At 38.7% G+C, this 27,655-nt stretch overlaps 4 protein-coding genes across 4 annotated transcripts; 1 reads left to right on the top strand and 3 right to left on the bottom strand.

Moving 5' to 3' along the window:
* Positions 1–5,228: 5,228 nt before the first annotated feature.
* On the top strand, positions 5,229–6,818 carry LOC114849702 (trace amine-associated receptor 1-like). The gene has a single exon (XM_029141392.2). The coding sequence runs from the start codon at positions 5,477–5,479 to the stop codon at positions 6,470–6,472; it is 996 nt and encodes a 331-aa protein (XP_028997225.1). The 5' UTR covers positions 5,229–5,476; the 3' UTR covers positions 6,473–6,818.
* Positions 6,819–14,660: 7,842 nt separating this feature from the next.
* Positions 14,661–17,148, bottom strand: LOC114850048 (trace amine-associated receptor 1-like). The gene has a single exon (XM_029141992.3). It carries the CDS (start codon positions 16,381–16,383, stop codon positions 15,391–15,393), a length of 993 nt encoding a protein of 330 aa, XP_028997825.1. The 5' UTR covers positions 16,384–17,148; the 3' UTR covers positions 14,661–15,390.
* Positions 17,149–19,704: 2,556 nt separating this feature from the next.
* Positions 19,705–21,175, bottom strand: LOC129603710 (trace amine-associated receptor 1-like). The gene has a single exon (XM_055506468.1). The coding sequence runs from the start codon at positions 21,091–21,093 to the stop codon at positions 20,095–20,097; it is 999 nt and encodes a 332-aa protein (XP_055362443.1). The 5' UTR covers positions 21,094–21,175; the 3' UTR covers positions 19,705–20,094.
* Positions 21,176–24,100: 2,925 nt separating this feature from the next.
* LOC129603709 (trace amine-associated receptor 1-like) lies at positions 24,101–26,040 on the bottom strand. The gene has a single exon (XM_055506467.1). The coding sequence runs from the start codon at positions 25,799–25,801 to the stop codon at positions 24,803–24,805; it is 999 nt and encodes a 332-aa protein (XP_055362442.1). The 5' UTR covers positions 25,802–26,040; the 3' UTR covers positions 24,101–24,802.
* Between the last annotated feature and the right edge of the window lie 1,615 nt (positions 26,041–27,655).

Below are 27,655 nucleotides of genomic sequence, written 5' to 3'. Positions count from 1 at the left end.
AGAAAAGGCAGCTTTCAATGTAAGTGTCTTGTGGCAGTGGAGAGTTAAAGCAGAGTTAAGAGTTAAGAAGAGTTAAAGCAGTCGCACACCAATCATAAGAGTTGTGTAAGTGGCATAGCAGATCTACAAGTAGTGTGTGGAAGTAAATTGAGCAAATGTTATTATTTACTTATGCCAGTTTTCTGTAACTTCAGTAAAAATGGTTCTTATACTTGAAACTTGATTAGGTGGTTCATGATATACAGTTGCCCCACCAAGCAACTAGGATATTTTGTGACAATAATTCATAATGAAAGCTTTGAATTTTCCAGGCAGGGTATGATTTTCAGTATGTGTCAGCAATGATATTTTAGGTATTTCATGCCCTGGGCAATCCTCTGCTATGTGATGAGATTTCACGTGGCAAAGTTTTCTCACGTTTAAGTATAGGATTTATTTTTATGTGCACCACTGTAACATACTATAAAATACTACAAACTATTCAGCACTTTCAAAATAAAATATGTCAACTGTAAAGGGAAAACAGAGATAAAGTTAATTATAGATTCCAAAAATGAATGTATAAAAAATAATCAATGCCATTTTTAGAATGAAGTCAAAATGACAACAAAAACTGCACTACTTTTAGGAACTGTGTGCAAGGCTTGTTTTATTGAATTAGATTGGTATCTAGAGCTCCAGATTAGTTTGGAGTGAAACCTGTCACATTCCACCACTAATGGAATGAATAAGTACTTAGATTAAGGGCTGGACCCAAGGAAGATTAAATATCACCAACACAGTGCAAACAAAAACACCTTGAAACAAAAGCTGTAATTCGAAACGTTAGGGCAAAGAGGCACAACTTGCCATAGGATCAAACAAAACCTTACCATATAAAACAAAACTATAGAAAACAGTTTAGGCCTGAGAGTAGGGATCAATGTAGACACAAAACTACATGGACAAAAAACACAAGACTTGAATAGATATGACTAAAAAAATAGATGGCACAGACACATAGAAATCCTGACTACCTTGAACAAATGAACACTGAATAAATACTTGAATATTTATTAGAAACAGAACAGAATCCTCTATGAGAGAAAATAATCCATCAGGGGAAGAATGCGAGGTAGAGCATACATAATAAACAGTAATGAGGCACTAAGGAGAAGAAAGCGGAACTGGGAGTGTGAGAGTGTGAAGGAGAGCAAAACAGGCCAGGCCACAAAACCAACACAATAAGTCTACAGTATCTGTCCATGATCTGTTCAAGGTCTTTACTTAATAATATTTTAAATAAACAACAATTAACTAACTTAGAATTAATGAAACTGTACTGAATTAAGAAAACCATAGGAAAATAACAAGTAATCAGAAGTAATCTGAGACTTAATGTACTGTAGACTACCCAACTAAAATGTAATTGAGTTCAAAATCTCTCTAACTACAGTACCTACAGTAAATTGCCCTCAAACACTAAAATGAAATTGTTTCTAACACACGTTAGCAAAACAGTGCTAAGAAGTTGCTGAGACTGCAGCACTTGCATGTGAACTAACCAGTTTCAGAATCAGTGGTTTGTGAACTCTGTCGAGTTCACTTCAGGTGTTACAACAAGTGTGAGAATAATTCAACTGCCTTTTATCAATAATACTACAAAACAAGAAATACAGTGCAGAAGAACATGCCCCCTCTTGAGCAACAGAACAGAACAAAGTGGCAATGCAGCTTTCTACATAAAGTAACTGTATTAAGCAAATACATTATGGAAACTAACTACATCAAAATGTAGTCTTAATTGTGTTGATAACTCACTTGTAAAACTGACCTACCCAGAAATTTTTCTCTCTCTCACATGAGAGATCTTTGATTTCTTGTTTGAATCTAGCTACAGCTCCTTCTCAATTTAGATGTGTTTTCAATTTTCCCTCATCCACAATTTCAAACTCAACAACTCAACATGCATTTCAACATAGGACAAGATAATCTTTATTATTCACCAAATAAAATTTTGAAATTTTATTATTCAGTTGTGGTGTAACAGGTGAATTCTAGATAGTGATCTCATGAGCTTTTTGTTTATCATTTCACATTTCGCTTTCATTTCGTGAAACAGGTGCAGTACATTTGCTGACACTGACATTTGCTGATCTGATCTATTATAATGTTAATTATACTGGTGGCTATATTATGTTGTTAACGAACCAAGCGGTTTTGTTTTCAAGGTTGCTGTTTTGCACATATTGTTTAGTTGTTTGAATTAATTGCTTTCTTTGTTTTGCTTCATTGGTTTGTTGTTGCTGGAAAACATTTAGGCCCCAAGTTGAAAACGTAAGGATGCCTGCGTGTGCAGGTGTTGTGCTTGTGAATAGGTGGCTCAGGGAGTATCAACTACACCAGACATTCACACCTCTAATTGGAGGGTTGCATCACAAGAATAGGAATATTCATTTTAAACCAACATAGATCTGGTGACAGCTACAAACTGATCAAGTCCAAAACGTTTGTTTTATTTAAAACCTATTTCTCTAAAAAATGTTAATCTTAAACAACGAAAAACACCATAATGACGTATCATGTATTTAATGACCCATTTCTTTGTTCTTCCCATTGACTGTACTCCCTTGTCAGTTGTTGAGACACACATCACTAAACAATATAATAATCCCTTCTCTTTATTCAGAATAAGGTCCCATACAGTAAAGTGTTTTGTTTGGCCTGTTAAGAAACTACACCTATAGGACAACAGCGTTCAAGCTACTTTAGGAGCTTAGCAACCAGCTTTGTGCAACAGTTATCAGACTGAGATCTGTTTCCCTGCTCTTTAAACCAGCTTCTAACCAGGAAGCAACATACGGATACTGCAAATGTAAAATGTAGACATGCAGCATTTTAAGTCACTGCTGAGGAATTTTTTTGACACAGCAGTGTTTAAAATACTACGTAGGTATGACGCTTATCTGACTGTAGTGTGTAAGTGAATCACTGCGTGACTTTTGTGAAGAGCAGGAAGTTACAGAGGGTTCTGTGTAACAAGTTAAACACAGTTGTTACTTCATTAATGTAAAATAAATGTATAAGTAATAGTGTTGCTGCTGTACTGTCATCCTTACTGACTTTTGTAAAAAAAATTAAATGCAGTTGATTTAGTTGCACTTGAACCCTTCAAGCTACCTGTTGAAAATACCTGTTGCAGCAATAGCTGCAACAGGTATTTTCTGTTTTGACTGACTTTTAGTTCACCTGACATGTTTGTAGTGTTTCTACACAATAGACGCTGTAGAATCAATGACTAGAAGGTCACATGCATTCAACCATGGTGTCTGGCCTTTTGACAGATGCCCATGGCTGGACAGCTACGTAGCTGGAGAATCATGGGTTGTCATTTTGTTCTTGTGCAGCACCAGGAATAAGGGCATTGATTGTGTGTGTGAGTGACCCTCGTGGCACTGGCTGTGTTCAAGCTGTGTTCAAGCCTGTGTTCTGTTCGAACCCAGTTGATCCCACCAGGTGTGGCCTTGAGCAAGTCACAGCACACTAGCTCCCAGAGCGCCCCATACTCCTTGTGTGTGTATGGGTTACATGCAGAGAAAACATTTTATCTGACCTAGGTAAAAACTGTAACATATTATGAACTATTTACACCCTAGGTGTTGCAGAGCAATGTTTTTTAATAATATGACGATGCAACATGTAACTTACTGTTTAAGGGATAAGTATACAGTAAGCAACAAAACAGCTTACTAATAAACCTTTGCGTGCATGCCTCCGTCTAACTAAAGTAACTCAATCTGTGACTAAATGACATGAATGTCTAGATCTCGAAGTAAAGACACACAGACACACACTTGTCATAGTCAAGTAGTACCACGTGTAGACAATGGAGGTTGCGTGTTTTATCTTACTGCGAACCACAAACAGGTTAAGCTGGTTGCTGATTAATGATTATCACATGAAGAGATCTGTGCCTGTTTTTTTTTCTGCTTTTGTTGATTTAAACTTTTGTACATGCACACGACACTAACATTTAACATTTAACATTTCCTCACCGCTGCCGGTTCCTGATCACGCAGGTTCCATTTGGTTCCTCTCCTCGTAAGCCTCCTGCATTCTCAAGTGTGCGTTTCCCTGCCCCTGCGTCTTCCCTCTTGTGTCCTCGGATGTGCTTTTACCTGCGTTTCACCCTCCCCCGCTAATTTAACATGCAAGTCTGACTCCCTGAAACCTTTTCCATTTTCCTTAATGCAGTGTCACAGATTCAGTGAGTATTCTCACCTACATAATTTCAGTGACGTACTTTTAATTGAAAACACCAACTGAGTCCATTAAAATCGATTACATTTAGAAAAATGTTGCTGAAATCTTCTCATTGTTATGTCAGCCTTACAGCCTTATGATTAAATTTGGGTCGATATGGGCCGTGGCATGTCATTAAGGGGTGATGGCGGGTTCCAAAGGCAGACCAGTTGAGAAACACTGCTATAGAACCCAATCCGCATCGACACATTGTTTGTTGTCTAAAGCTCTCTTTAGAAGTTTGAACTAAATGCAGTGCATCCTTACCTTGTGGTTTCCAACCTGGTACAAGCTCTAGACACCATACTGTACATGTATTTCTACACAAGGTTTGGTTATTACTGTTAAATGCATAGAGTTTTAATAAGCACTTACAACTTGCATTGCATTGATTAGCAGATTAAAAAGACAAAAAATGTGAAAACAATACTAGTACTTTAGACAAACATTAAAATAAGATTTGTAACTAAGAAGGTGCTGTATCTGGTTTTCCTCCTATTAAGAGAAGTTACAGCAGGTACTGCTGAGAGTGAGGCCAGTTTTATTTTCTTTACCAGTGTTGGCCTATTCAAACCTTGGTCTTCTCTTTGCCTTTGAGGTGGCTGCATAATGTCCAGGGTGTCAAAGTTATTTTTCTTTTCTTAATTACTCTTATTATTTAAATAAGTCTAATTATCCATCCGCCTTCCTTTATTTTCATATGCTTTTTATTAGGGTGTCACCATCTTTACTAGATAGTGTTTGACAAGTTCCCACCACTACAATTATGAGGTTGCTGCTTTTAAGCCACACCCATTTTGACACTCCTTTAACCCAAAACGCGTTTTAATTTGGAGGCAGATGACTGGGTTACAGTTTTTCTCATAGGTCAGACAAGCTTCCTTTTCTAGATGATTATTGGCCATCCTGGGGTCTTTGTTTCTGATTGGACAACAGTGACACGTCACAAAAGAGAGGCCTGTATATACAGTAATAGGGTGAATAATAATAGCTATCTTATGTAACAACAGTAAGAAGCAAGGCTTTATCAGGTATGAAATATGAGCTAACATACAGTACACACACAATTTTTTAATAGGGTATTGTTCATAGTGTCATGGCTTCTAATGTTCATGTTCTTGATAAAATATTATTTTAAATGCACTCTTTCTCTTTCACTGATATGTATTGTTTTGATGTCTAGGAACATCAAAAGATGGAAGAAATTAGTCTCAACACAACTTTTTTAACAAACACACATCCCTGTTATGCAAGAGACAATTTCACTTACATTTTAACAACCACCCCTTCTGTTACCTGTGTTGTATTGTACATTTTCCTTGTATTACTGTCTGTTGTTACAGTATGTGGAAATCTTTTAGTAATAATATCTGTCATTTATTTTAATCAGCTCCACACTCCTACAAACTACCTTGTTCTCTCACTGGCTGTGGCTGACCTGCTCATTGGGGTGTTGGTGTTCCCCTTTAGCATGGCATTTTCTCTCAGCTCGTGTCTGTATCACGAACATTTGTTCTGTAAAATACGTAGCAGCTTTGATATAACACTGAGCACATGTTCTATTCTGAATCTATGCTGCATTTCTGTGGACAGATATTACGCAGTGTGTCAGCCTCTAGCGTATCGAACTAAGATAAGTTACCATGGTGTTGTGATTATGATCACTGTGAGCTGGGGAGTTTCTGCTTTCATTGGAATTAGTGTCATAATTGCTGGTTTAAGCAATGGAACATGTGCGGATAGATGTTTAATAGATGTCCTCATGGCAAACACGATTGGACCTCTTTTATCATTCTATCTCCCAGTGATCATAATACTCTGTATCTACCTGAAGATTTTTCTCGTTGCACAGAGACAGACACACAAAATCCAGAGTACAATTTGTCAAAGCACAAAGTCAGGAGCAGCTGTTAGTAAATTGGAGAGAAAGGCAACCAAAACCCTGGCTACTGTTCTAGGAGTTTTTCTTTTATGTTGGACTCCTTTCTTTCTTTGTATAACATTTTTGCCATTTACTAATAACTCAGTGCCAGTTTCTGTGATTGAAACCCTTAATTGGCTTACACTATCGAATTCAATGCTTAATCCGTTTATTTATGCTTTTTTCTATAGCTGGTTCCGAGCAGCTTTTCGAATGATAATATCTGGAAAGATATTGAAAGGGGATTTTGCTAATTCAAAACTGCATTGACTTACTAGCTGAGAGACAGAAACTGCCATTAAAGTTAATGTTAATACAATGAATATGAATATCTTAACAGAAATTTAGTATCTACCAATGTTTAATGTGATTCTAATTGTAATTGAGTTTCCAGATCCAGCAACAAAACTGTAAACTATTAACGAAATAGAGAGAAAAGCAACAAAACTCTTCTGGAAATGTTTTTTTGTTCGCTTGTTTCTGTTTTCCTTCTGTGCAACCTTTCATCATCTTTCACAGCTGGTTCTAGCAGATTTCATAATTATAATATTTGGAAAAATATACAATGGTGATTTTGCTAACGGAAAATAGCATTGATCTAGTGTTTGGGTAAAGAATGCCAGTCACAGCAAATCTTAATTAGGCAAATAATAATAATAATGAAACGCCTCTTTGTTGTGATCATTTATAATTACAAATAAAGTTGCTATAGTTGACATTATAGCTCTTTCACTGTGCTTACTTTACAGTTGATGATCTTAACTCTGTTCCAGTACAATTATATCATTGATATCGAATTAAGGGACACTAGCTCCAGGAAATAATTGTCAGTTGCAACTGGATTCAGTTAAAGGAATACAGCATAAAGATATTTAATTATCTAACTCATCTACAGTGTGTCTTAGACACCATCTTAACTAGACTGCTGAGTGATGTAACAGTTAGCCACATCAATGTCTGTCAACAGCCTCAAGCAGTTAACCTTGAATGCAACAATTACCAGACAGCATCCTAGTGCAGCAGTTTATCTGGTTCAGCAGCTCCACTAAAGAGACCAGTGTCGTACTTCATCCACAAAGAAACACAATAATACAATAAAGCTGCTGTCTAGTGGCTGCCACATTAGCTGTCTGCTTAAAGCACTGTGGCACCTCAGCAAATATCAGTGTGACTGACTCATGTTGCGTTTGAGCAGTCATTATCTTTACTATAACAACTATATATCACATATATCACAACTATATCACTGAATTTATCTAGATAATGAGTCTGGTTTTCTTATTAGTCAGATAAAAACATTTCACTGTCCAAGTGGCTCCAAATGGCTGTACAAAGCCATTTGGAGTGCATAGGGTGTTAAGCCTTGCATTGGACATTGTTCCCTCATGAGATCAACCCATCCCAGGACAAGGAGTATAGAGACCCTTTCCTGTAAAAAGAGGAACTGTTGGTTAAAACATCACACATATAGTTCCAGTACTACAGTTTTGACATCAGCCCCAGCCGTGGTGCAGTGGTTAGCACGTCGTGCTCCTGTCGTTCAATCTCCTCAGAGAGCGGTTGTGTCAGGAAGGGCATCCGCCATAAAAAAAGCAGAAAAGGAGTTACCTTTTTACTACAGGTTTGACATTAAAGACCATGGATACAGTTAGTGTTATACAAACTAAAGTGTGACCTGTTTTATCAATAACCAGACCCAAAAACTTACTCAAGGAAACACTCCAGGCCCTCCTGGGAAAACCTTACTCAAAGTGCTATATGCTTTTTTTCCTTCCTGTCCGGCAGTTCAACAAGCATGTATTAAGCTGAGTGTTGTATTGTGATGGATAGTTTTGCTCTTGGAATGGAGCCTGAGGACCCACGATCGGTAGGGAGTCCGCCAGGAGAAGCCCCCGTGCCAAAAGTAAGCCATCCCCATTTGTCGAACCATACCTAATGGCACCACATAAGGACAGTGGTGGGAATAGCAGAGGAAGAGACCAACCTGGCAACGGATCCATGCACCCTGAGCGTAGAACAGAACCCCCCACCATACACCAACCACACCACATACATAGACACGCACACACACACGCACGTACGCATACGTGCGTGTGTGTGTGTGCCCACACCATTCACCCACACCATTCACTTTGAAGCTAGAGTGCATTAAAAGTGATTTTAAAGTGAAAGAGATTTCCAGGAGCTGGCTGATGATGTGTCTCCTGGACAGCGTCCTCAAGTCTTTGATGTCTATTGTGTAGTTAAAACTGAGTGGGGATTCTCTCCACCAGGGCTGGTGGGTGAGGCCATAGCTGACCCCCACCCCCCGGCCCCAAATGTACGTGTATGCGCTTAAGTAGGAGGAACCCTGCAAGACTACTAGTTCATCGAGGAGCCCAGCAGACAGAACCACCTATGAGAATGCCCTATCCTCTAAACCAACCCCCCCATCAGCATATCAACACACAGAGCAGCACCCGAGCTCCCACACATGCCCCCTTGGAAGTAGTTCTAGTTATTGATTTTAAAAAACAGAAAATGTATCTTTGATGTTCAATTATTTAGTTATACTCAATTTCTTTTTAGTTTTCCTTTTTTAGGCAGAAAGAAGTGTGTGTGATGTGCTTGTCTCTAGGTCAAGCTCGCTTGTTTTATAACTGTACTGCTGCTACAACGAGGACATTTCCTTATTGTGGGACAAATAAAGGACTATCTTATCTTATCCTAGGTCTTCTAAAAGGCAGAGGTTACTGGGATTGGACATAACCAGGTTGACTATGGAACTCCAAAGTGTTCAATATTAAATTAGTAAATATGATATTATGAAATAAATACATGTACATATAATGAGAGGCAATTATGTAAACTGACCTTGAAATTATGAACTAATCACAAACATTTTCCAAAATTTAGCTTATTATTATAAAATGTTTAAATCTGCTGTAAAATCTGCTCGTTATTATGAAATTTTATTTCATAATGATTATTATCAAATTCGTGTGTTCAGTATCTACCACATTAACTAGTAAACGACTTCCTAACACTGCAGTGGTTGTTCTTAGTGTCTGTCAAGCTGACATCTGAATCCAGTTTTATGTTGCGCAGATTATAAAACTGATGTTTTGCTAATACCGACTGTAACATCTGAGAATGTTGTGCATTTCCATGTATAATGTACAGTATTTGTGTCTTTGTGTAGTGTTAAATAGTTTAATTATGGCCTTATGACATTTTCTTGAGCAGAGTGTTGTTAGGGACCCTAAAGGCACCACTAAGAAAGAAGGTGGTTACATCAGTAAAAGTCTATCTAAAATATATTGTTTGTTTATGTTTAACAGTGGAATGTTGAAAATAACCTGCTGTGTGTTCATGCCAATAATTCACTGCATTGTTTGCTTTTTTTTATTATAAACGGTGCTTTCACAATCCATGGCTTTGGTTCTGTAATATGTAGACGGTCCGGTGACAGATGTATTGTTTATGATGTATCTTACAGTACCTGTATAACCTGTCTCCTCGTTGCTGCGCTTTGACGTTTCAATTCTCATCCTGTCTTTGTCACTAAATAGTTTGATGTCATAAAGAAATGCTCACAAATGAAAACGCCTCAGTTGTCAGAGCTATAACTACATTTCAAGCGTATACTACCATCTAGTAGGTAGCACTGATTATTGCCACTAGACTTTTTTCTGTTGCTTATGTCTGAGTTAAGGAGTAGCCAATCGTATAACTACCTCCGCACTGTTTGACTTGACTGACAGACAGAGTCATTCGGCTGAAAAGTGGCATTATGAAATAAATACGGCACTAGGTAAAAGGGCATTATCCAATAAAATTCGACTCTGGAAAAATTACATTTTGAAATAAAACATTTTGCAGCATAATGAAACATTTTTCATAATAATACCCTTAATTTGTAAAATGTTTGTGATTATTTTTTAATTTCATGGTCAGTTTACATAATTGTCTGTCATTTATTTAAATATTTACTTTCTTCATAACGTTCTTGGGCCAAACCAGATTACGGCCGTTTCCAAGCAGGTGGCGCCAGAGCACTGTCCCATTACTGCTGGTACGTCGGAGCTGAGGGCTTAACAGGGAACCGGGGCAACCCAGGCTGTCTGTTGATGGAGCGTCGTTGGGAGGCCACAAACCGGCGTTGAGTGCAGAACCATGGCATCGCCGATCGCGCTTTAGCTCATCGTGTCTCGAACACAGCTGGTCCTACAGGGAGCGAACGCTGGGAAGGTCCAGCCCCCTGTCCTCATTCTCCGGGACGAGAACCGCCACCGTGATGGCGCTCAGCTGGGCGCCCGGGCTGGCCGCCTCCTGATCGTCCTTCGCCAACGCCGAGAAACTAACGCCGAGGTACCCGGGAATCTCGACACACAAAAATTCCATGGCGTCGGGAAACACTGTCCTCCTCTGGCAGGTAAGTGGGAAAAACAAAAATCACTCCGGAGCTGGCTGGGTCCAAGTCTGGCCAGATCATACTGTCACAAGCGAGCTTTGAGCGGAGGCGGCGGACCCACATGCACAGCTTCAGAGACTCGTAGGTGCAGATAAAACAGTTTGATAGTTCTCAGGTCAAATTCAGGCAAGGGTCAAAAACAGGAAGACAGATTGGCAACGATACAAGATGGCAGGCAGGTAAACAGGTCAAAACAGGCAGGAGATCATACACGGCAAAAGATCCAGGCTACAGTACCGACAGGGAGAATCCAGAAGGCGAGACAGGCAATCAGACAGAGTGGTACAGTAACAGGTAGGCAACTAACAGAATGCTGGAATTCAGGTAAGTGCTGGTACAAATACAAAACTGAATGACTGGATTGAAAACAGCTGGCGTATTATTTAGTTCTCCAGCATGGTAGTGGTTTTCAGTTAGCTATTACTTCTTGTTCCTGTGGTTAATGTTTCGTTGTTCTATTAAAATCATACTAGTTTTACGTACTGTATGTGTGTGTGTGGGTCTTTGCGTTTGGGTCCTCCCTTTAGTCCAGTTTGTAGGTGATTGTAGTCTGTTTTAGAGTCCAGTTACAGTCCAGTTTGTCCCGTGCGTGTAACACCCTTTGATACAAGTGATGCTGGGATTGTGGGAAAACCAGTGGACCCCACTGGCACCAGGGCTGCCGTTGGCACTTCCAGTGGAAGAGGTTTCTTCCAGGCGGGCCGACCGGATTCTGATGTCCATTCCACAGGTTGTGTCCTAACGTGTGCTGTGCTGGACACACAGAAGGAGATTGTGAGAGGAGTTCACAACATAAATGATTGCTCGGACAAACTCATCGGTGTCCTTGAATGACACTTTAAGATCATTGCTGAAAAGTATTTTATGTGTCTTACCGTGGAAATCAGATGTTGCCAAGTCAAAATTGTCTCCTGGGTGGCAGGTACGTAGATGAGTACTGTGTCTGCGTTGTCGAGAGGGGGAGGGGATTGCGTGCCAGTGTGCCACATTGTGAAGGATGCCGCATGCCAACACAATGCTGCTACTGTGGCAAGGTGACAGCACACCCTCAGTCCGATCCAGGCAGCGCCACCATCCTTTCAAGAGGCTGATGGTCCTATTTACACGTTATGGCAGTTTAAAACTGGAAATAAGAAGCTGCATGCTTAGAACGGTATCATTTGATTTGTGGCAGACAAGCTGCTACATTTTAAAAACGTGAATGATGAGGATGATCTAGACCAGGGGTTGGCAACCCGTAACACCCATGTTTTCAATGGAAAAAAAAACTCTGGAAGCCACGGGGAGCGGTAATATTATATTATTTGAGAACATTAACATATATTGTTTATAATATAATTCATAATATTTGGTTTTCAATCCAAAGAAGACAAAAAAGACAGGCAATTAACAGCATACTTATTCAGTCCTCGCGTCTTATTACGCCTTGTAAAACTGTAAAGACTGTTTTAGAAACGACAAAACATTGTCAAGGCATTGACAAGGACAGCTTACTTGGTTTTCCCTGCTTCAAACAGCTGCTGTAACTGGGAACAACCAGTGCAGCATCACCAGTCAATCTGGAAACGCATTCATCGGGAGCGATTAGGACACTTTAGGTGTGTGAACTGGAGAGGAGACAGCAGCAGCAACTGAACAGAGTTGATGTCTTCCCCGCGGACAGGCGCATTCTGTTACGTTTACCACTCGGAACGAACTGGAGCCCAGATGCAGAAACAAGGAAGACATAGTTTCTCTTAAAAAAAGGGTTTATTTCAAAACAAAAGGCGCTTGCAAAAGGCAAGGATGAAAACACAAAAACACAAGACGCTGTTGCTGAGGCAAAAACACAAAATGACCAAATGAGCAATAACTAATCAAAAAAAAGTTTTAAATCCAATTCCGTGTGTTTTTGTTCTCTCTACATCTAGTGCGCGACTCCTCTGTTTCTCTTGTAGCCTGCATTTGCACATCCATACATTTGTGTATTGGTCACTCTCTGTCTGGACACATGACTCCAAAACACGTCACATATCATCTGTTGTTGTTTTTTAGTCAATGATTGGTCGTGTATTCAAACTATAGGCCATTAGGGTTTGTGTAACTTGTGTAAGAGTTTGATGTCTCCACCAAATTTCAAGCACAGGTAACGAGAGATCAGTGCTTTGATTAAAATCCGCTTGCAAACGTACATAGGGCGATTTAGTGATCTCAGCCACAATGAAACACGTAGTCAAAACAAGTCAAACTGCAGTTTTGCACACACAGAGTAAACATGTAGGATCAAACATGTCGCTGTAATGTGTCGCTCTAGATCTGCTGAGCTCTGGCGTCTGTCAGAGTTACAATCGGCAACTGCTGTAAAACAAATTCCTATGATTATTACGGTTATTTGCGTAAAATTTACGACTACTGGAAAACATTCATTGACAACTTGTGGAAGTTTAAACCCTAAATAAGCGGCTGTAGTTCCAGATGGGCTCTACGTCTTAACTTGGCCATACGCATTCAAATCATATTAAACCGCGACCGATAATCATGGAATTATGTGAAGCCAATATGTTGTATCAGATGTTAGAGCGGTGGGTGTGCACATATTCTTAAAAGACATGTTCTTAAGGGCTATATAGCCTCAGGAGGAGGCGTGACCGGTAACACCAGTGTGTCTTAAAGCTGTTTCCATGTGCCCTAGCTGTGGGAGGTCTAGTTCCCATACTGTACAACCAAGAGTGAAGATTAAAAAAACTTTATTAATCCCAGAGGAAAATTATATTTGCACACTTTGATCACTGTCACAGTTGGAGGTACATGTTATTGCCTAGATGAAGATCAACCCTTACAGAGAGAGGAGGAGTTGCACAGACTGATGGCACTGGTAGGAAGGATCTCCGGTGGCGTTCTGTGGAGCACCTAATACTGATCAGGCTCTGGCTGAAGGTGCTCCTCTGTCCAGCCACACATTGTGTAGGGGGTGGGAGGTGTTGTCTAGGATAGAGAGGAGTTGGACCAGCATCCTCTGCTCAGCTACACCATGTAGACTTTCCCAGAGGGGGGAGGGCAGTAAAGGGTGGGCATCCTTAAAGGGGACTGATCATGAAAAATCCACTTTTTAGACATTCTGGAGCGTGATTCCGATGACTCTATGGTTCATTTACACACACTGAGCACAGTAGAAGTGCATCGTCTTTTTTTCGCATTTTGTGACATTTTGTCCTTTGCAGTTCAGAGCTACAGCTGGGTGATCACTACAATAAGAAATTGCAGATGAACACGGTTATGTCTGTTATTTCCCTGTCCTGTGTCACAGCCTAAATCAATTTGTGATTTGGGGTTATGTCATTGTTTTATCAAATTCTAACATGTATGGTAACTGTGTTGTGTTGCAAGGTCTGTTTGTGAAACACATCAAACTGCACTTAGCAAAGGTATTTTGCTGCCAAACTAGTGAGATCAGCTGGTCCCCGGTGTAAACAAAGTTTGCTTGGCGTCGCGTCCACTACACCAGCTTTACGAGGAAAAGTATGAATCCTAGCAAAAAAACGTACGCAAAAACTCTCTCGAACAACATGATCAGAGAGGGTGCACCTTAAATACTAAGACTAATTAAAGAAAATCACACACAGTAGATAAAAGTGATGAAAAATACAAAAAAGACAAGACAGTAAGACAGAGCAATCGATGCGTGCTGCAGCAAGGCATGCGCCTGCGCACTAGCCAATCAATTGATTAATCAATCCCATACATATGTAATTCTTGTTTTGCAAGATCTTCTTTTATAAGCTGCACCTTTTTATCTTTTAATAACAATTATTGAATTAATGAAATACATCTTTTTACGCTTACACTTGAAGCACACAGATACATGTATTCTATATTTCACCATTTTTATTTTGAGGACTTACACACAACAATTATCAGAACTTTTTTATACCACATACCCTGTCATGTTTTTACCTGTTGCCGTAGTCATAGTTGCCATTTCCTGCATGTGGGTCTGCTTTATCAATACAAACAAATACAAATACAAGTTGCATATTTTACACTTTTTAAATTTCAGAATGCATCATACATTTACTATTCAGATCTGTAGACAAAACCTTTTGCGTTACATTTGTCATAATTTAGGATTAACCACAATAGATTCATCATCATTAACTGAAAATATACATTTTAAATATAGGCTGTCACCTGAGACATATGTATATATACACAGTATACATGTATGTTTAATAAAAACATAAATAGTAATACAAATAGTAATAATGAATAATAACTGCTACTTGTCATCCAGCAGTTTATACATGTTGCAGTCACACATTACAAACATTCCAACATTGGTTAAAATTGCTTATTTTAATTGACCTCATCTTTTACTTAAGCTGCACAAATGCAAGATCAATCAAACACACTTCAGTTACATTTATTATATACAAAATTTATTAGCTCAGAACTGCATAAATGCACATTAAATTACCTATGACAAACCTTATCTGTTCACTGAGAATTGAGTAACTGCAAAGCATAAAGAAATCAAATAAATTTTGTAAAAAAAAAGCCTAAGTAATTTTTTGTATCCAGCTACTTTTAACATTAGCATCAAAAGTATTGATCCTTTAAGAAAGAGTAAAGGGAAAAAGCCTCTGTGTTGATTAAATACATGGAAACAAACAGCAGGGATAAATGGCTTAATTTTTACTGTTAATAATTTTATAAGTTTGTTATAACTGTGTGTTATTTCAGGTTTTCAAACAATATGCTAAGTCAGTTTTGTGTTACCAAAATCACCTTGAAATATTTTTCCAGAAACAATGATTCTGAAAGCTGCTCGGAACCAGCTGTAGAAGAAAGCGTAAATAAAAGGATTAAGCATTGAGTTAGACAATGCAAACCAGTTGAGGGTTTCAAACACTGAGTCTGGCACCAAGACACTGTGTAAAAGCTGGAAGCTAACACACAGAAAGAAAGGAGTCCAACACATGAGAAAAACTCCCAAAACAGTAGCGAGAGTTTTAGTGGCCTTTCTTTCCAGCTTACTCACAGTCGATCCAAATGTTCTCATTTGACAGCTCTTGTTCTGTATACTACGTGCCTGCCTCTGTGCAACAAGGAAAATCTTTAGGTATATACACAACATTATGACCACTGGGACATAAAAGGAAAAAATAACTCCCAAAATATTTGCAAGTAAAATATCAATTAGACAGGACTTTTCACACTTTTCATAATTAAATTCTGAAACTAAAACAGAAACTACAACGGAAACAGTCCAGGTCATCAGAATCATAGTACCAACAACATGAAAATTCATCTTAGCTCTGTAGGTGAGAGGTTGACACACTGCGTAGTATCTATCAATAGAAATACAACATAAATTCAAAATGGAAGCTGTGCTCAGTGTTACATCAAAAGCGTTTCGTAGTTTGCAATATAAATGCCCACGATCAAGACAGAAGCTCACAGTTAATCTGGTGTTGAAGGGAAACACTAGCAGCCCAACCAGCAGGTCAGCCACAGCCAGCGAGAGGATTAGAGAGTTTGTAGGAGTGTGGAGCTGCTTGAAGTAAATAATAGAGATTATAATGAAAAGATTTCCACATACAATAACAACTGATAAGCAGCCAAGGAAAACATATAAGAAAACACATACGGTTGAAGTACTGTTTATCAATATGTAAAACCTCTTATCTAATTCATAACACAGGGGTATGTGGTCAGCAGCACTGACGTTGACAGTAATCTCTGGTGCCATACTGTACTTGTTTTCCTGCAAAACATTTTTAATTAACAGCAACAATCAAAAGAAAAACAAAACTTAACAGTTCAATGTGCAAAAAGACAACATTTGCTCTGCATAAACTCATTACAAATAATACCATGTAATATTATACCTTTTCAGGCTGGTTGAGTAACTTTCCCCGCCTCAGCATTTTACACAGTCTTGTCTGATATAAGGCTCTGTCTGCTTACCATAATGAATACATTTGGCAGTCATCCAATCAGAAGTTGGACTTGGACATGTATCAAAAAAAACATCCTCTGCTGATCAAAAGAGAGCAGAGAGAATTTATGATGTCAGAATCGCTTTTATTAAGGTTTCTGCACTAAAGCACTCATCATTTCTTCATGTCCTGAAAATTTAAATTGAATATTATTCACATTGCTTCACACAATGTCCCAGACTGTGTGCTTCTGGAGGGTCCAATAATACAATCCGTCCATCAGTGACTGCAAGAAAATGCAACCCATAAGATCAAAGTGAAATAAAGTCAGAGTACTACAACATTGTAGAAGCCTATGCAAAATATAGACCCTGTAATTGTGCAATCAAATCTTACCATTTTGTAGGATTTTGTGTTTCATTTTGACTTGGGACAGAGTTCCTCTTGCTCCAGAAGGATTACACCTTTTGAACAAGAATATTACTATTATCTAATATTATTCAAATCTCGGAATAAATGGAATTAATAGTACAAAACGATGTGGAAGTTATGTTCATTTTCCCTTTACGATAAAAGAGGAGAGGGCATAGATAAAAGAGAGAGAACATAATGGTAATTAAATAAACTCAATTTACTTTTTTTTCTTCTTTTTTTCTTCGCAAATGCAGCTGTGTTGCTTTTTCTGTTAATAATTGGCTTAAATTCTTCATTCTCTAAATTAAAACCTCCAACTCCGCCGGTGAAATACGATGCCCTTTTATTGTCGCTTCGGATTTCCATGGTGACTCGTGAATTCGGCGATCCATTGACAATGTCTTTATATATACGCCGTGCACATGCGTTAACTCTGGGTTACCGACAGGAGGTAGATTAACCTAACTCTCATCAGGTATTTTGAAACCGACATACTCACGATAAGCAGGTTCTGGGTTAATCAACCCAGAGTTCAGGGTTTAGCAGAAGGTTAATCAACCCTGCTTTTTGAAACACACCCCAGGAGTAAATGTATTTAATAAATGATGAAACGCTAAAACATATAATACACACAGAACAAAGGCACACAAACAAACAAACAAATAAATTAAAAAAAAAAAAAACAAACCTTGACACAGAGAGCTCGATGGACGTGGCAACGTAGCATTAAACAAAACGCAATGGACCAACCCACAACTAGACATAAACTAGGACTTAAACTAAACTAAAAACACAGGTGAACACAATTAGACTAATTGCACACATGAATTGAAACAAGAAGTCACATGACAAAACAAAGAACACAACCTAAAAACAAAACTCCTCCAGCAGGTCGAAGGGCTGAATCTCAACAAAATCTGGTTCAAATACCACTTGCCATGCCAGCAAGCACTGCCAGCTTAAAGCCAGTGTCACAAAACTCCGGGAAGAAGGACCCAAATGCACAGCGTAAACTAGAGTAAAAGCTGAGGTTTTAAGAGTTCGAAGTCAGGCAGGTGCAGGTCATACACAGCATAGGTAAGGCAGGATCCGACAAGGTGCAGGCAAAAACAAAGTCAAAAACAGGCAATGGTCAAAACTCACAGCTAGGTACTGTCAGAGACTGGACAAAAGACAAGACGAGGTAACAAGGCTGGGTCATACACGGTAATTAGACGAAGGTAATGCTGGAGTGCTGGCTATGAGAACGCAGACAATCTGACAATGGGTAAATGCAGACATGGTGCTTGAATGCTATGTTAGTAATGACTGATAGAGGAAGGCTGGTGAGATCATGTGACTGCAAAGTAAAGCTAAACTAAAAGTGACAAGACAAAACCGGAAGTACAAGAAGATAAAACAGGAAGTGAGTCCAGGCTGTGACAGCTAGCTTATGCTACTTACGTTAGCCTGTGTATTAGCCTGACTAGTAGCAACTTTAATACTAATTCAGTAATTAATTTCATCCTTTTGTAGGCAACATCGGCAGGTCACATATTGTCACAGAGACTCTTGGAAGGGATCACCATCTTGTTTTTCCAGGCACTAACAGCAGATGAAGAAAAGAAGAGGGTTTTGGCTAAATGAGGAATCAGCAGCTTTCTAACAACTGTTGGCTTTGATTCAAAATAAAAAGCTGCTAAACAACTTACAAACAATGTTTTCATTTAAGCACACACGTAAATATAACCTTTTGTTAAAAATGTAAAGCAGTGTCTGTACGTTTGTCCGTTAGATTTAGTTGTGTTTCTTTCAGCGAGAGACATGATTCATCTGGCTCTTGGCTGTTCGTACTCCTCTGTACAATGTGACTTGTTGGCGCTAAACTCTGGCCCATACAACTAACCTTGAATATCAGACAGTGCGTGCTGAAGTACACCCTGTCTTCTAAATAATCTACAGCGGGACCTTCAGCCATTGAATAATAGTGCTGTATGGGTATGCAAGGAAAACAATGGCAGACAGAGCAGTTTTTCTGCAGCAGGCTGATTCCGCCCCCTTCTTAGAACAACTGTTGCTTGGGGAGGTACAGAGGAAACCAGGAAGCACTAGTTGTAGTGCGTGAGCCTGAGGCAAAAAGTCTTCTGAGCTGTGTCGGAAGACTTTTGCAGAGGAACAAAATAATAATTTCTCTGCATAAATATGGAGGAATCTTAGTGTCCCTTCATTCTTATATACTACCCAAGGTCGTTTTGGTCAGCCCCCATTGAAAGTCAGTGAAGTTTTCAGTGAAGTTTAACAATTATTAATGAAATACATCTTTTTACTTTTACTTACTTTGTAAAGACTTACACATTTCATCAACAAATCAAAACTGTTTTATAAGAAATAATATAATAATAATGAGTTGCATATTTTGCGCTTTTTAAATCATCATATTTACTATTCATATCCGTAGATATTAAAATTTTTCTTTGGGTTACATTTGTCATCATATAGGATTAACCACAATAGTTTATTACAATCATCGTTAACTGAAAATATACATACAGTATTAAATATAGGCTGTCACCTGAGACATACAGTATGTATATATACACAGTATAAATGTATGCAGGATTATTAAAAACTTATCAAATAGTAATAATGAATAATAACTGCAGTGTGTCATCCAGCAGTTTATGCATGTTGCAGTCACAAATTACACACATTCCAACATTGTTTGAAATTGCCTATTTTATTTGAACCTATCTTTTACTTAGGTTGCACAAATACAAGATCAATCAAATACACTCCCGTTAGAGTTATTATATAGATTTATAAGCTCAGACCTGCATAAAAGCACATTAAACTAAATATGATAAACCTTATCTGTTCATTAGTAACAGTAACTGCAAAGCATAAACAAACAAAAAAAATTGTAAAAAAATTCAAAGTAATTTTTTGTATCCAACTACTTCTAACATTAGCATCAAAAATATTGATCCTTTAAGAAAGAATAAAGGGAAAAAGGCTCTGTGTTGATAAAATACATGGATACATACAGCATGAATAAATTGCTTAATTCTCACTGTTGATAATTTTGTAGGTTTGTCATAACTTTGTTATTTTGGATTTCTAACAATATGCTAAGTCAGTTTTGTGTTACCAAAATCACCTTGAAATATTTTTCCAGAAACAATGATTTTGAAAGCTGCTCGGAACCAGCTGTAGAAGAAAGCGTAAATAAAAGCATTAAGCATTGAGTTTGACAATGCAAACCAATTGAGCGTTTCAAACACTGAATCTGGCACCGAGACGCCGTGTAAAAGCTGGAAGCTAAAGCACAGAAAGAAAGGAGTCCAACACATCAGAAAAACTCCCAAAACAGTAGCGAGAGTTTTAGTGGCCTTTCTTTCCAGCTTACTCACAGTGGATGCAAATGTTCTCATTTGACAGCTCTTGTTCTGTATACTACGTGCCTGCCTCTGTGCAACAAGGAAAATCTTTAGGTATATACATAACATTATGACCACTGGGACATAAAATGCTAAAATAGGTCCCAAAATATTTGCAAGTAAAATATCAATAAGACAGGACTTTTCACACTTTTCATAATTAAATTCTGAAACTAAAAAGCCAACAGAAACTAGAACGGAAACAGTCCAGGTCATCAGAATCATAGTACCAACAACATGAAAATTCATCTTAGCTCTGTAGGTGAGAGGTTGACACACTGCGTAGTATCTATCAATAGAAATACAACATAAATTCAAAATGGAAGCTGTGCTCAGTGTTACATCAAAAGTGTTTCGTAGTTTGCAATATAAATGCCCACGATCAAGACAGAAGCTCACAGTAAATCTGGTGTTGAAGGGAAACACTAGCAGCCCAACCAGCAGGTCAGCCACAGCCAGCGAGAGGATGAGAGAGTTTGTAGGAGTGTGGAGCTGCTTGAAGTAAATAATAGAGATTATAATGAAAAGATTTCCACATACAATAACAACTGATAAACAGCCAAGGAAAACATATAAGAAAACACATACGGTTGAAGTACTGTTTATCAATATGTAAAACCTCTTATCTAATTCATAACACAGGGGTATGTGGTCAGCAGCACTGACGTTGACAGTAATCTCTGGTGCCATACTGTACTTGTTTTCCTGCAAAACATTTTTAATTAACAGCAACAATCAAAAGAAAAACAAAACTTAACAGTTCAATGTGCAAAAAGACAACATTTGCTCTGCATAAACTCATTACAAATAATACCATGTAATATTATACCTTTTCAGGCTGGTTGAGTAACTTTCCCCGCATCAGCATCTTACACAGTCTTGTCTGATATAAGGCTCTGTCTGCTTACCATAATGAATACATTTGGCAGTCATCCAATCAGAAGTTGGACTTGGACATGTATCAAAAAAAACATCCTCTGCTGATCAAGAGAGCAGAGAGAATTTATGATGTCAGAATTGCTTTTATTAAGGTTTCTGCACTAAAGCACTCATCATTTCTTCATGTCCTGAAAATTTAAATTGAATATTATTCACATTGCTTCACACAATGTCCCAGACTGTGTGCTTCTGGAGGGTCCAATAATACAATCCGTCCATCAGTGACTGCAAGAAAATGCAACCCATAAGATCAAAGTGAAATAAAGTCAGAGTACTACAACATTGTAGAAGCCTATGCAAAATATAGACCCTGTAATTGTGCAATCAAATCTTACCATTTTGTAGGATTTTGTGTTTCATTTTGACTTGGGACAGAGTTCCTCTTGCTCCAGAAGGATTACACCTTTTGAACAAGAATATTACTATTATCTAATATTATTCAAATCTCGGAATAAATGGAATTAATAGTACAAAACGATGTGGAAGTTATGTTCATTTTCCCTTTACCATAAAAGAGGAGAGGGCATAGATAAAAGAGAGAGAACATAATGGTAATTAAATAAACTCAATTTACTTTTTTTTCTTCTTTTTTTCTTCGCAAATGCAGCTGTGTTGCTTTTTCTGTTAATAATTGGCTTAAATTCTTCATTCTCTAAATTAAAACCTCCAACTCCGCCGGTGAAATACGATGCCCTTTTATTGTCGCTTCGGATTTCCATGGTGACTCGTGAATTCGGCGATCCATTGACAATGTCTTTATATATACGCCGTGCACATGCGTTAACTCTGGGTTACCGACAGGAGGTAGATTAACCTAACTCTCATCAGGTATTTTGAAACCGACATACTCACGATAAGCAGGTTCTGGGTTAATCAACCCAGAGTTCAGGGTTTAGCAGAAGGTTAATCAACCCTGCTTTTTGAAACACACCCCAGGAGTAAATGTATTTAATAAATGATGAAACGCTAAAACATATAATACACACAGAACAAAGGCACACAAACAAACAAACAAATAAATTAAAAAAAAACAAAACAAACCTTGACACAGAGAGCTCGATGGACGTGGCAACGTAGCATTAAACAAAACGCAATGGACCAACCCACAACTAGACATAAACTAGGACTTAAACTAAACTAAAAACACAGGTGAACACAATTAGACTAATTGCACACATGAATTGAAACAAGAAGTCACATGACAAAACAAAGAACACAACCTAAAAACAAAACTCCTCCAGCAGGTCGAAGGGCTGAATCTCAACAAAATCTGGTTCAAATACCACTTGCCATGCCAGCAAGCACTGCCAGCTTAAAGCCAGTGTCACAAAACTCCGGGAAGAAGGACCCAAATGCACAGCGTAAACTAGAGTAAAAGCTGAGGTTTTAAGAGTTCGAAGTCAGGCAGGTGCAGGTCATACACAGCATAGGTAAGGCAGGATCCGACAAGGTGCAGGCAAAAACAAAGTCAAAAACAGGCAATGGTCAAAACTCACAGCTAGGTACTGTCAGAGACTGGACAAAAGACAAGACGAGGTAACAAGGCTGGGTCATACACGGTAATTAGACGAAGGTAATGCTGGAGTGCTGGCTATGAGAACGCAGACAATCTGACAATGGGTAAATGCAGACATGGTGCTTGAATGCTATGTTAGTAATGACTGATAGAGGAAGGCTGGTGAGATCATGTGACTGCAAAGTAAAGCTAAACTAAAAGTGACAAGACAAAACCGGAAGTACAAGAAGATAAAACAGGAAGTGAGTCCAGGCTGTGACAGCTAGCTTATGCTACTTACGTTAGCCTGTGTATTAGCCTGACTAGTAGCAACTTTAATACTAATTCAGTAATTAATTTCATCCTTTTGTAGGCAACATCGGCAGGTCACATATTGTCACAGAGACTCTTGGAAGGGATCACCATCTTGTTTTTCCAGGCACTAACAGCAGATGAAGAAAAGAAGAGGGTTTTGGCTAAATGAGGAATCAGCAGCTTTCTAACAACTGTTGGCTTTGATTCAAAATAAAAAGCTGCTAAACAACTTACAAACAATGTTTTCATTTAAGCACACACGTAAATATAACCTTTTGTTAAAAATGTAAAGCAGTGTCTGTACGTTTGTCCGTTAGATTTAGTTGTGTTTCTTTCAGCGAGAGACATGATTCATCTGGCTCTTGGCTGTTCGTACTCCTCTGTACAATGTGACTTGTTGGCGCTAAACTCTGGCCCATACAACTAACCTTGAATATCAGACAGTGCGTGCTGAAGTACACCCTGTCTTCTAAATAATCTACAGCGGGACCTTCAGCCATTGAATAATAGTGCTGTATGGGTATGCAAGGAAAACAATGGCAGACAGAGCAGTTTTTCTGCAGCAGGCTGATTCCGCCCCCTTCTTAGAACAACTGTTGCTTGGGGAGGTACAGAGGAAACCAGGAAGCACTAGTTGTAGTGCGTGAGCCTGAGGCAAAAAGTCTTCTGAGCTGTGTCGGAAGACTTTTGCAGAGGAACAAAATTATAATTTCTCTGCATAAATATGGAGGAATCTTAGTGTCCCTTCATTCTTATATACTACCCAAGGTCGTTTTGGTCAGCCCCCATTGAAAGTCAGTGAAGTTTTCAGTGAAGTTTAACAATTATTAATGAAATACATCTTTTTACTTTTACTTACTTTGTAAAGACTTACACATTTCATCAACAAATCAAAACTGTTTTATAAGAAATAATAAAATAATAATGAGTTGCATATTTTGCGCTTTTTAAATCATCATATTTACTATTCATATCCGTAGATATTAAAATTTTTCTTTGGGTTACATTTGTCATCATATAGGATTAACCACAATAGTTTATTACAATCATCGTTAACTGAAAATATACATACAGTATTAAATATAGGCTGTCACCTGAGACATACAGTATGTATATATACACAGTATAAATGTATGCAGGATTATTAAAAACTTATCAAATAGTAATAATGAATAATAACTGCAGTGTGTCATCCAGCAGTTTATGCATGTTGCAGTCACAAATTACACACATTCCAACATTGGTTGAAATTGCCTATTTTATTTGAACCTATCTTTTACTTAGGTTGCACAAATACAAGATCAATCAAATACACTCCCGTTAGAGTTATTATATAGATTTATAAGCTCAGACCTGCATAAAAGCACATTAAACTAAATATGATAAACCTTATCTGTTCATTAGTAACAGTAACTGCAAAGCATAAACAAACAAAAAAAATTGTAAAAAAATTCAAAGTAATTTTTTGTATCCAACTACTTCTAACATTAGCATCAAAAATATTGATCCTTTAAGAAAGAATAAAGGGAAAAAGGCTCTGTGTTGATAAAATACATGGATACATACAGCATGAATAAATTGCTTAATTCTCACTGTTGATAATTTTGTAGGTTTGTCATAACTTTGTTAATTTGGATTTCTAACAATACGCTAAGTCAGTTTTGTGTTACCAAAATCACCTTGAAATATTTTTCCAGAAACAATGATTTTGAAAGCTGCTCGGAACCAGCTGTAGAAGAAAGCGTAAATAAAAGGATTAAGCATTGAGTTTGACAATGCAAACCAATTGAGCGTTTCAAACACTGAATCTGGCACCGAGACGCCGTGTAAAAGCTGGAAGCTAAAGCACAGAAAGAAAGGAGTCCAACACATCAGAAAAACTCCCAAAACAGTAGCGAGAGTTTTAGTGGCCTTTCTTTCCAGCTTACTCACAGTGGATGCAAATGTTCTCATTTGACAGCTCTTGTTCTGTATACTACGTGCCTGCCTCTGTGCAACAAGGAAAATCTTTAGGTATATACATAACATTATGACCACTGGGACATAAAATGCTAAAATAGGTCCCAAAATATTTGCAAGTAAAATATCAATAAGACAGGACTTTTCACACTTTTCATAATTAAATTCTGAAACTAAAAAGCCAACAGAAACTAGAACGGAAACAGTCCAGGTCATCAGAATCATAGTACCAACAACATGAAAATTCATCTTAGCTCTGTAGGTGAGAGGTTGACACACTGCGTAGTATCTATCAATAGAAATACAACATAAATTCAAAATGGAAGCTGTGCTCAGTGTTACATCAAAAGTGTTTCGTAGTTTGCAATATAAATGCCCACGATCAAGACAGAAGCTCACAGTAAATCTGGTGTTGAAGGGAAACACTAGCAGCCCAACCAGCAGGTCAGCAACAGCCAGCGAGAGGATGAGAGAGTTTGTAGGATTGTGGAGCTGCTTGAAGTAAATAATAGAGATTATAATGAAAAGATTTCCACATACAATAACAACTGATAAACAGCCAAGGAAAACATATAAGAAAACACATACGGTTGAAGTACTGTTTATCAATATGTAAAACCTCTTATCTAATTCATAACACAGGGGTATGTGGTCAGCAGCACTGACGTTGACAGTAATCTCTGGTGCCATACTGTACTTCTGTGTTCCTGCAAAACATTTTTTAAATTAACAGCAACAATTAAAACAAAAACAAAACTTAACAGTTCAATGTGCAAAAAGACACCATTTGCTTTGCATGAACTCATAACAAATAATACCATGTAATATTATACCTTTTCAGGCTGGTTGAATAAGTTTCCCTGCCTCAGCATCTTACACAGTCTTGTCTGATATAAGGCTCTGTCTGCTTACCATAATGAATACATTTGGCAGTCATCTAATCAGAAGTTGGACTTGGACATGTATGAAGAAATAAATATCTACATATCTTCTGCTGATCAATATATATATATATATATATATATATATATATATATATATATATATATATATATATATATATATATATATATATATATACACTCTATTCTCACCCTCCGCGGGTGGTCTCATCCACTTTCCAAGCTCGGGTCCTCTACCAGAGGCCAGGGAGCTTGAGGGTTCTGCGCAGTATCTTTGCTGTTCCTAGGACTGCACTTTTCTGGACTGAGATTTCGGATGTTTTTCCAGGGATCTGTCGTAGCCACTCCTCCAGTTTGGGGGTCACAGCCCCTAGTGCTCCGATCACCACAGGCACCACTGTGGCCTTCACCTTCCAAGCCTTCTCCAGTTCTTCTCTGAGCCCTTGGTATTTCTCTAGTTTCTCATGTTCCTTTTTCCTGATGTTGCCATCGCTTGGTATTGTCACATCCACCACTACGGCTTTCCTCTGCTCTTTATCCACCACCACAATGTCTGGTTGGTTCGCCATTACCATTCTGTCAGTCTGGATCTGGAAGTCCCACAGGATCTGGCTCGCTCGTTCTCTACCACCTTGGGAGGTGTTTCCCACTTTGACCTTGGGGTTTCCAGTCCATACTCCGCGCAGATGTTCCTGTATACTATGCCAGCCACTTGGTTATGGTGTTCCATGTATGCTTTGCCTGCCAGCATCTTACACCCTGCAGTTATGTGCTGGACCGTCTCTGGGGCCTCTTTGCACAGTCTACACCTTGGGTCTTGTCTGGTGTGGTAGATCTGGGCCTCTATGGCTCTGGTGCTCAGGGCCTGCTCCTGTGCAGCCAGGATGAGTGCCTCTGTGCTGTCCTTCAGCCCAGCCCTTTCAAGCCATTGGTAGGATTTGTTGAGATCAGCCACTTCAGTTATGTTTCGGTGGTACATCCCGTGTAAGGGCTTGTCCTCCCATGATGGTCCCTCTTCCAGCATCTCATCCTCTGTTCTCCACTGCCTGAGACATTCACTCAGCACGTCATCTGTCGGGGCCTTATCCTTGATGTACTTATGGATCTTGGATGTTTCATCCTGGATAGTGGCTCTCACGCTCACTAGTCCTCGGCCTCCTTCCTTGCGGCTAGCGTACAGTCTCAGGGTGCTGGATTTGGGGTGGAACCCTCCGTGCATGGTGAGGAGCTTTCGTGTCTTAACATTTGTGGTCTGTATCTCTTCCTTTGGCCACCTTATTATTCCTGCAGGGTATCTGATCACTGGCAGAGCGTAGCTGTTTATTGCCCGGGATTTGTTCTTGCCATTGAGCTGGCTTCTTAGGACTTGCCTTACTCGTTGGAGGTATTTGGCTGTTGCCGCATTCCTTGTTGCCTGTTCAAGGTTGCCGTTTGCCTGTGGTATTCCAAGGTACTTGTAACTGTCCTCAATGTCTGCTATTCTTCCTTCTGGGAGTGAGACCCCTTCTGTGTGGATTACCTTGCCTCTCTTTGTCACCATCCTCCCACATTTCTCTAGTCCGAATGACATCCCGATGTCTGAGCTGTAGATCCTGGTGGTGTGGATCAGCGAGTCGATGTCTCGCTCACTCTTGGCGTACAG

The sequence above is a fragment of the Betta splendens genome, chromosome 24 (assembly GCF_900634795.4).
Source record: "Betta splendens chromosome 24, fBetSpl5.4, whole genome shotgun sequence".
Taxonomy (NCBI): Eukaryota; Metazoa; Chordata; class Actinopteri; order Anabantiformes; family Osphronemidae; genus Betta; species Betta splendens.
This window is presented reverse-complemented; position numbering and strand designations above follow the sequence as displayed.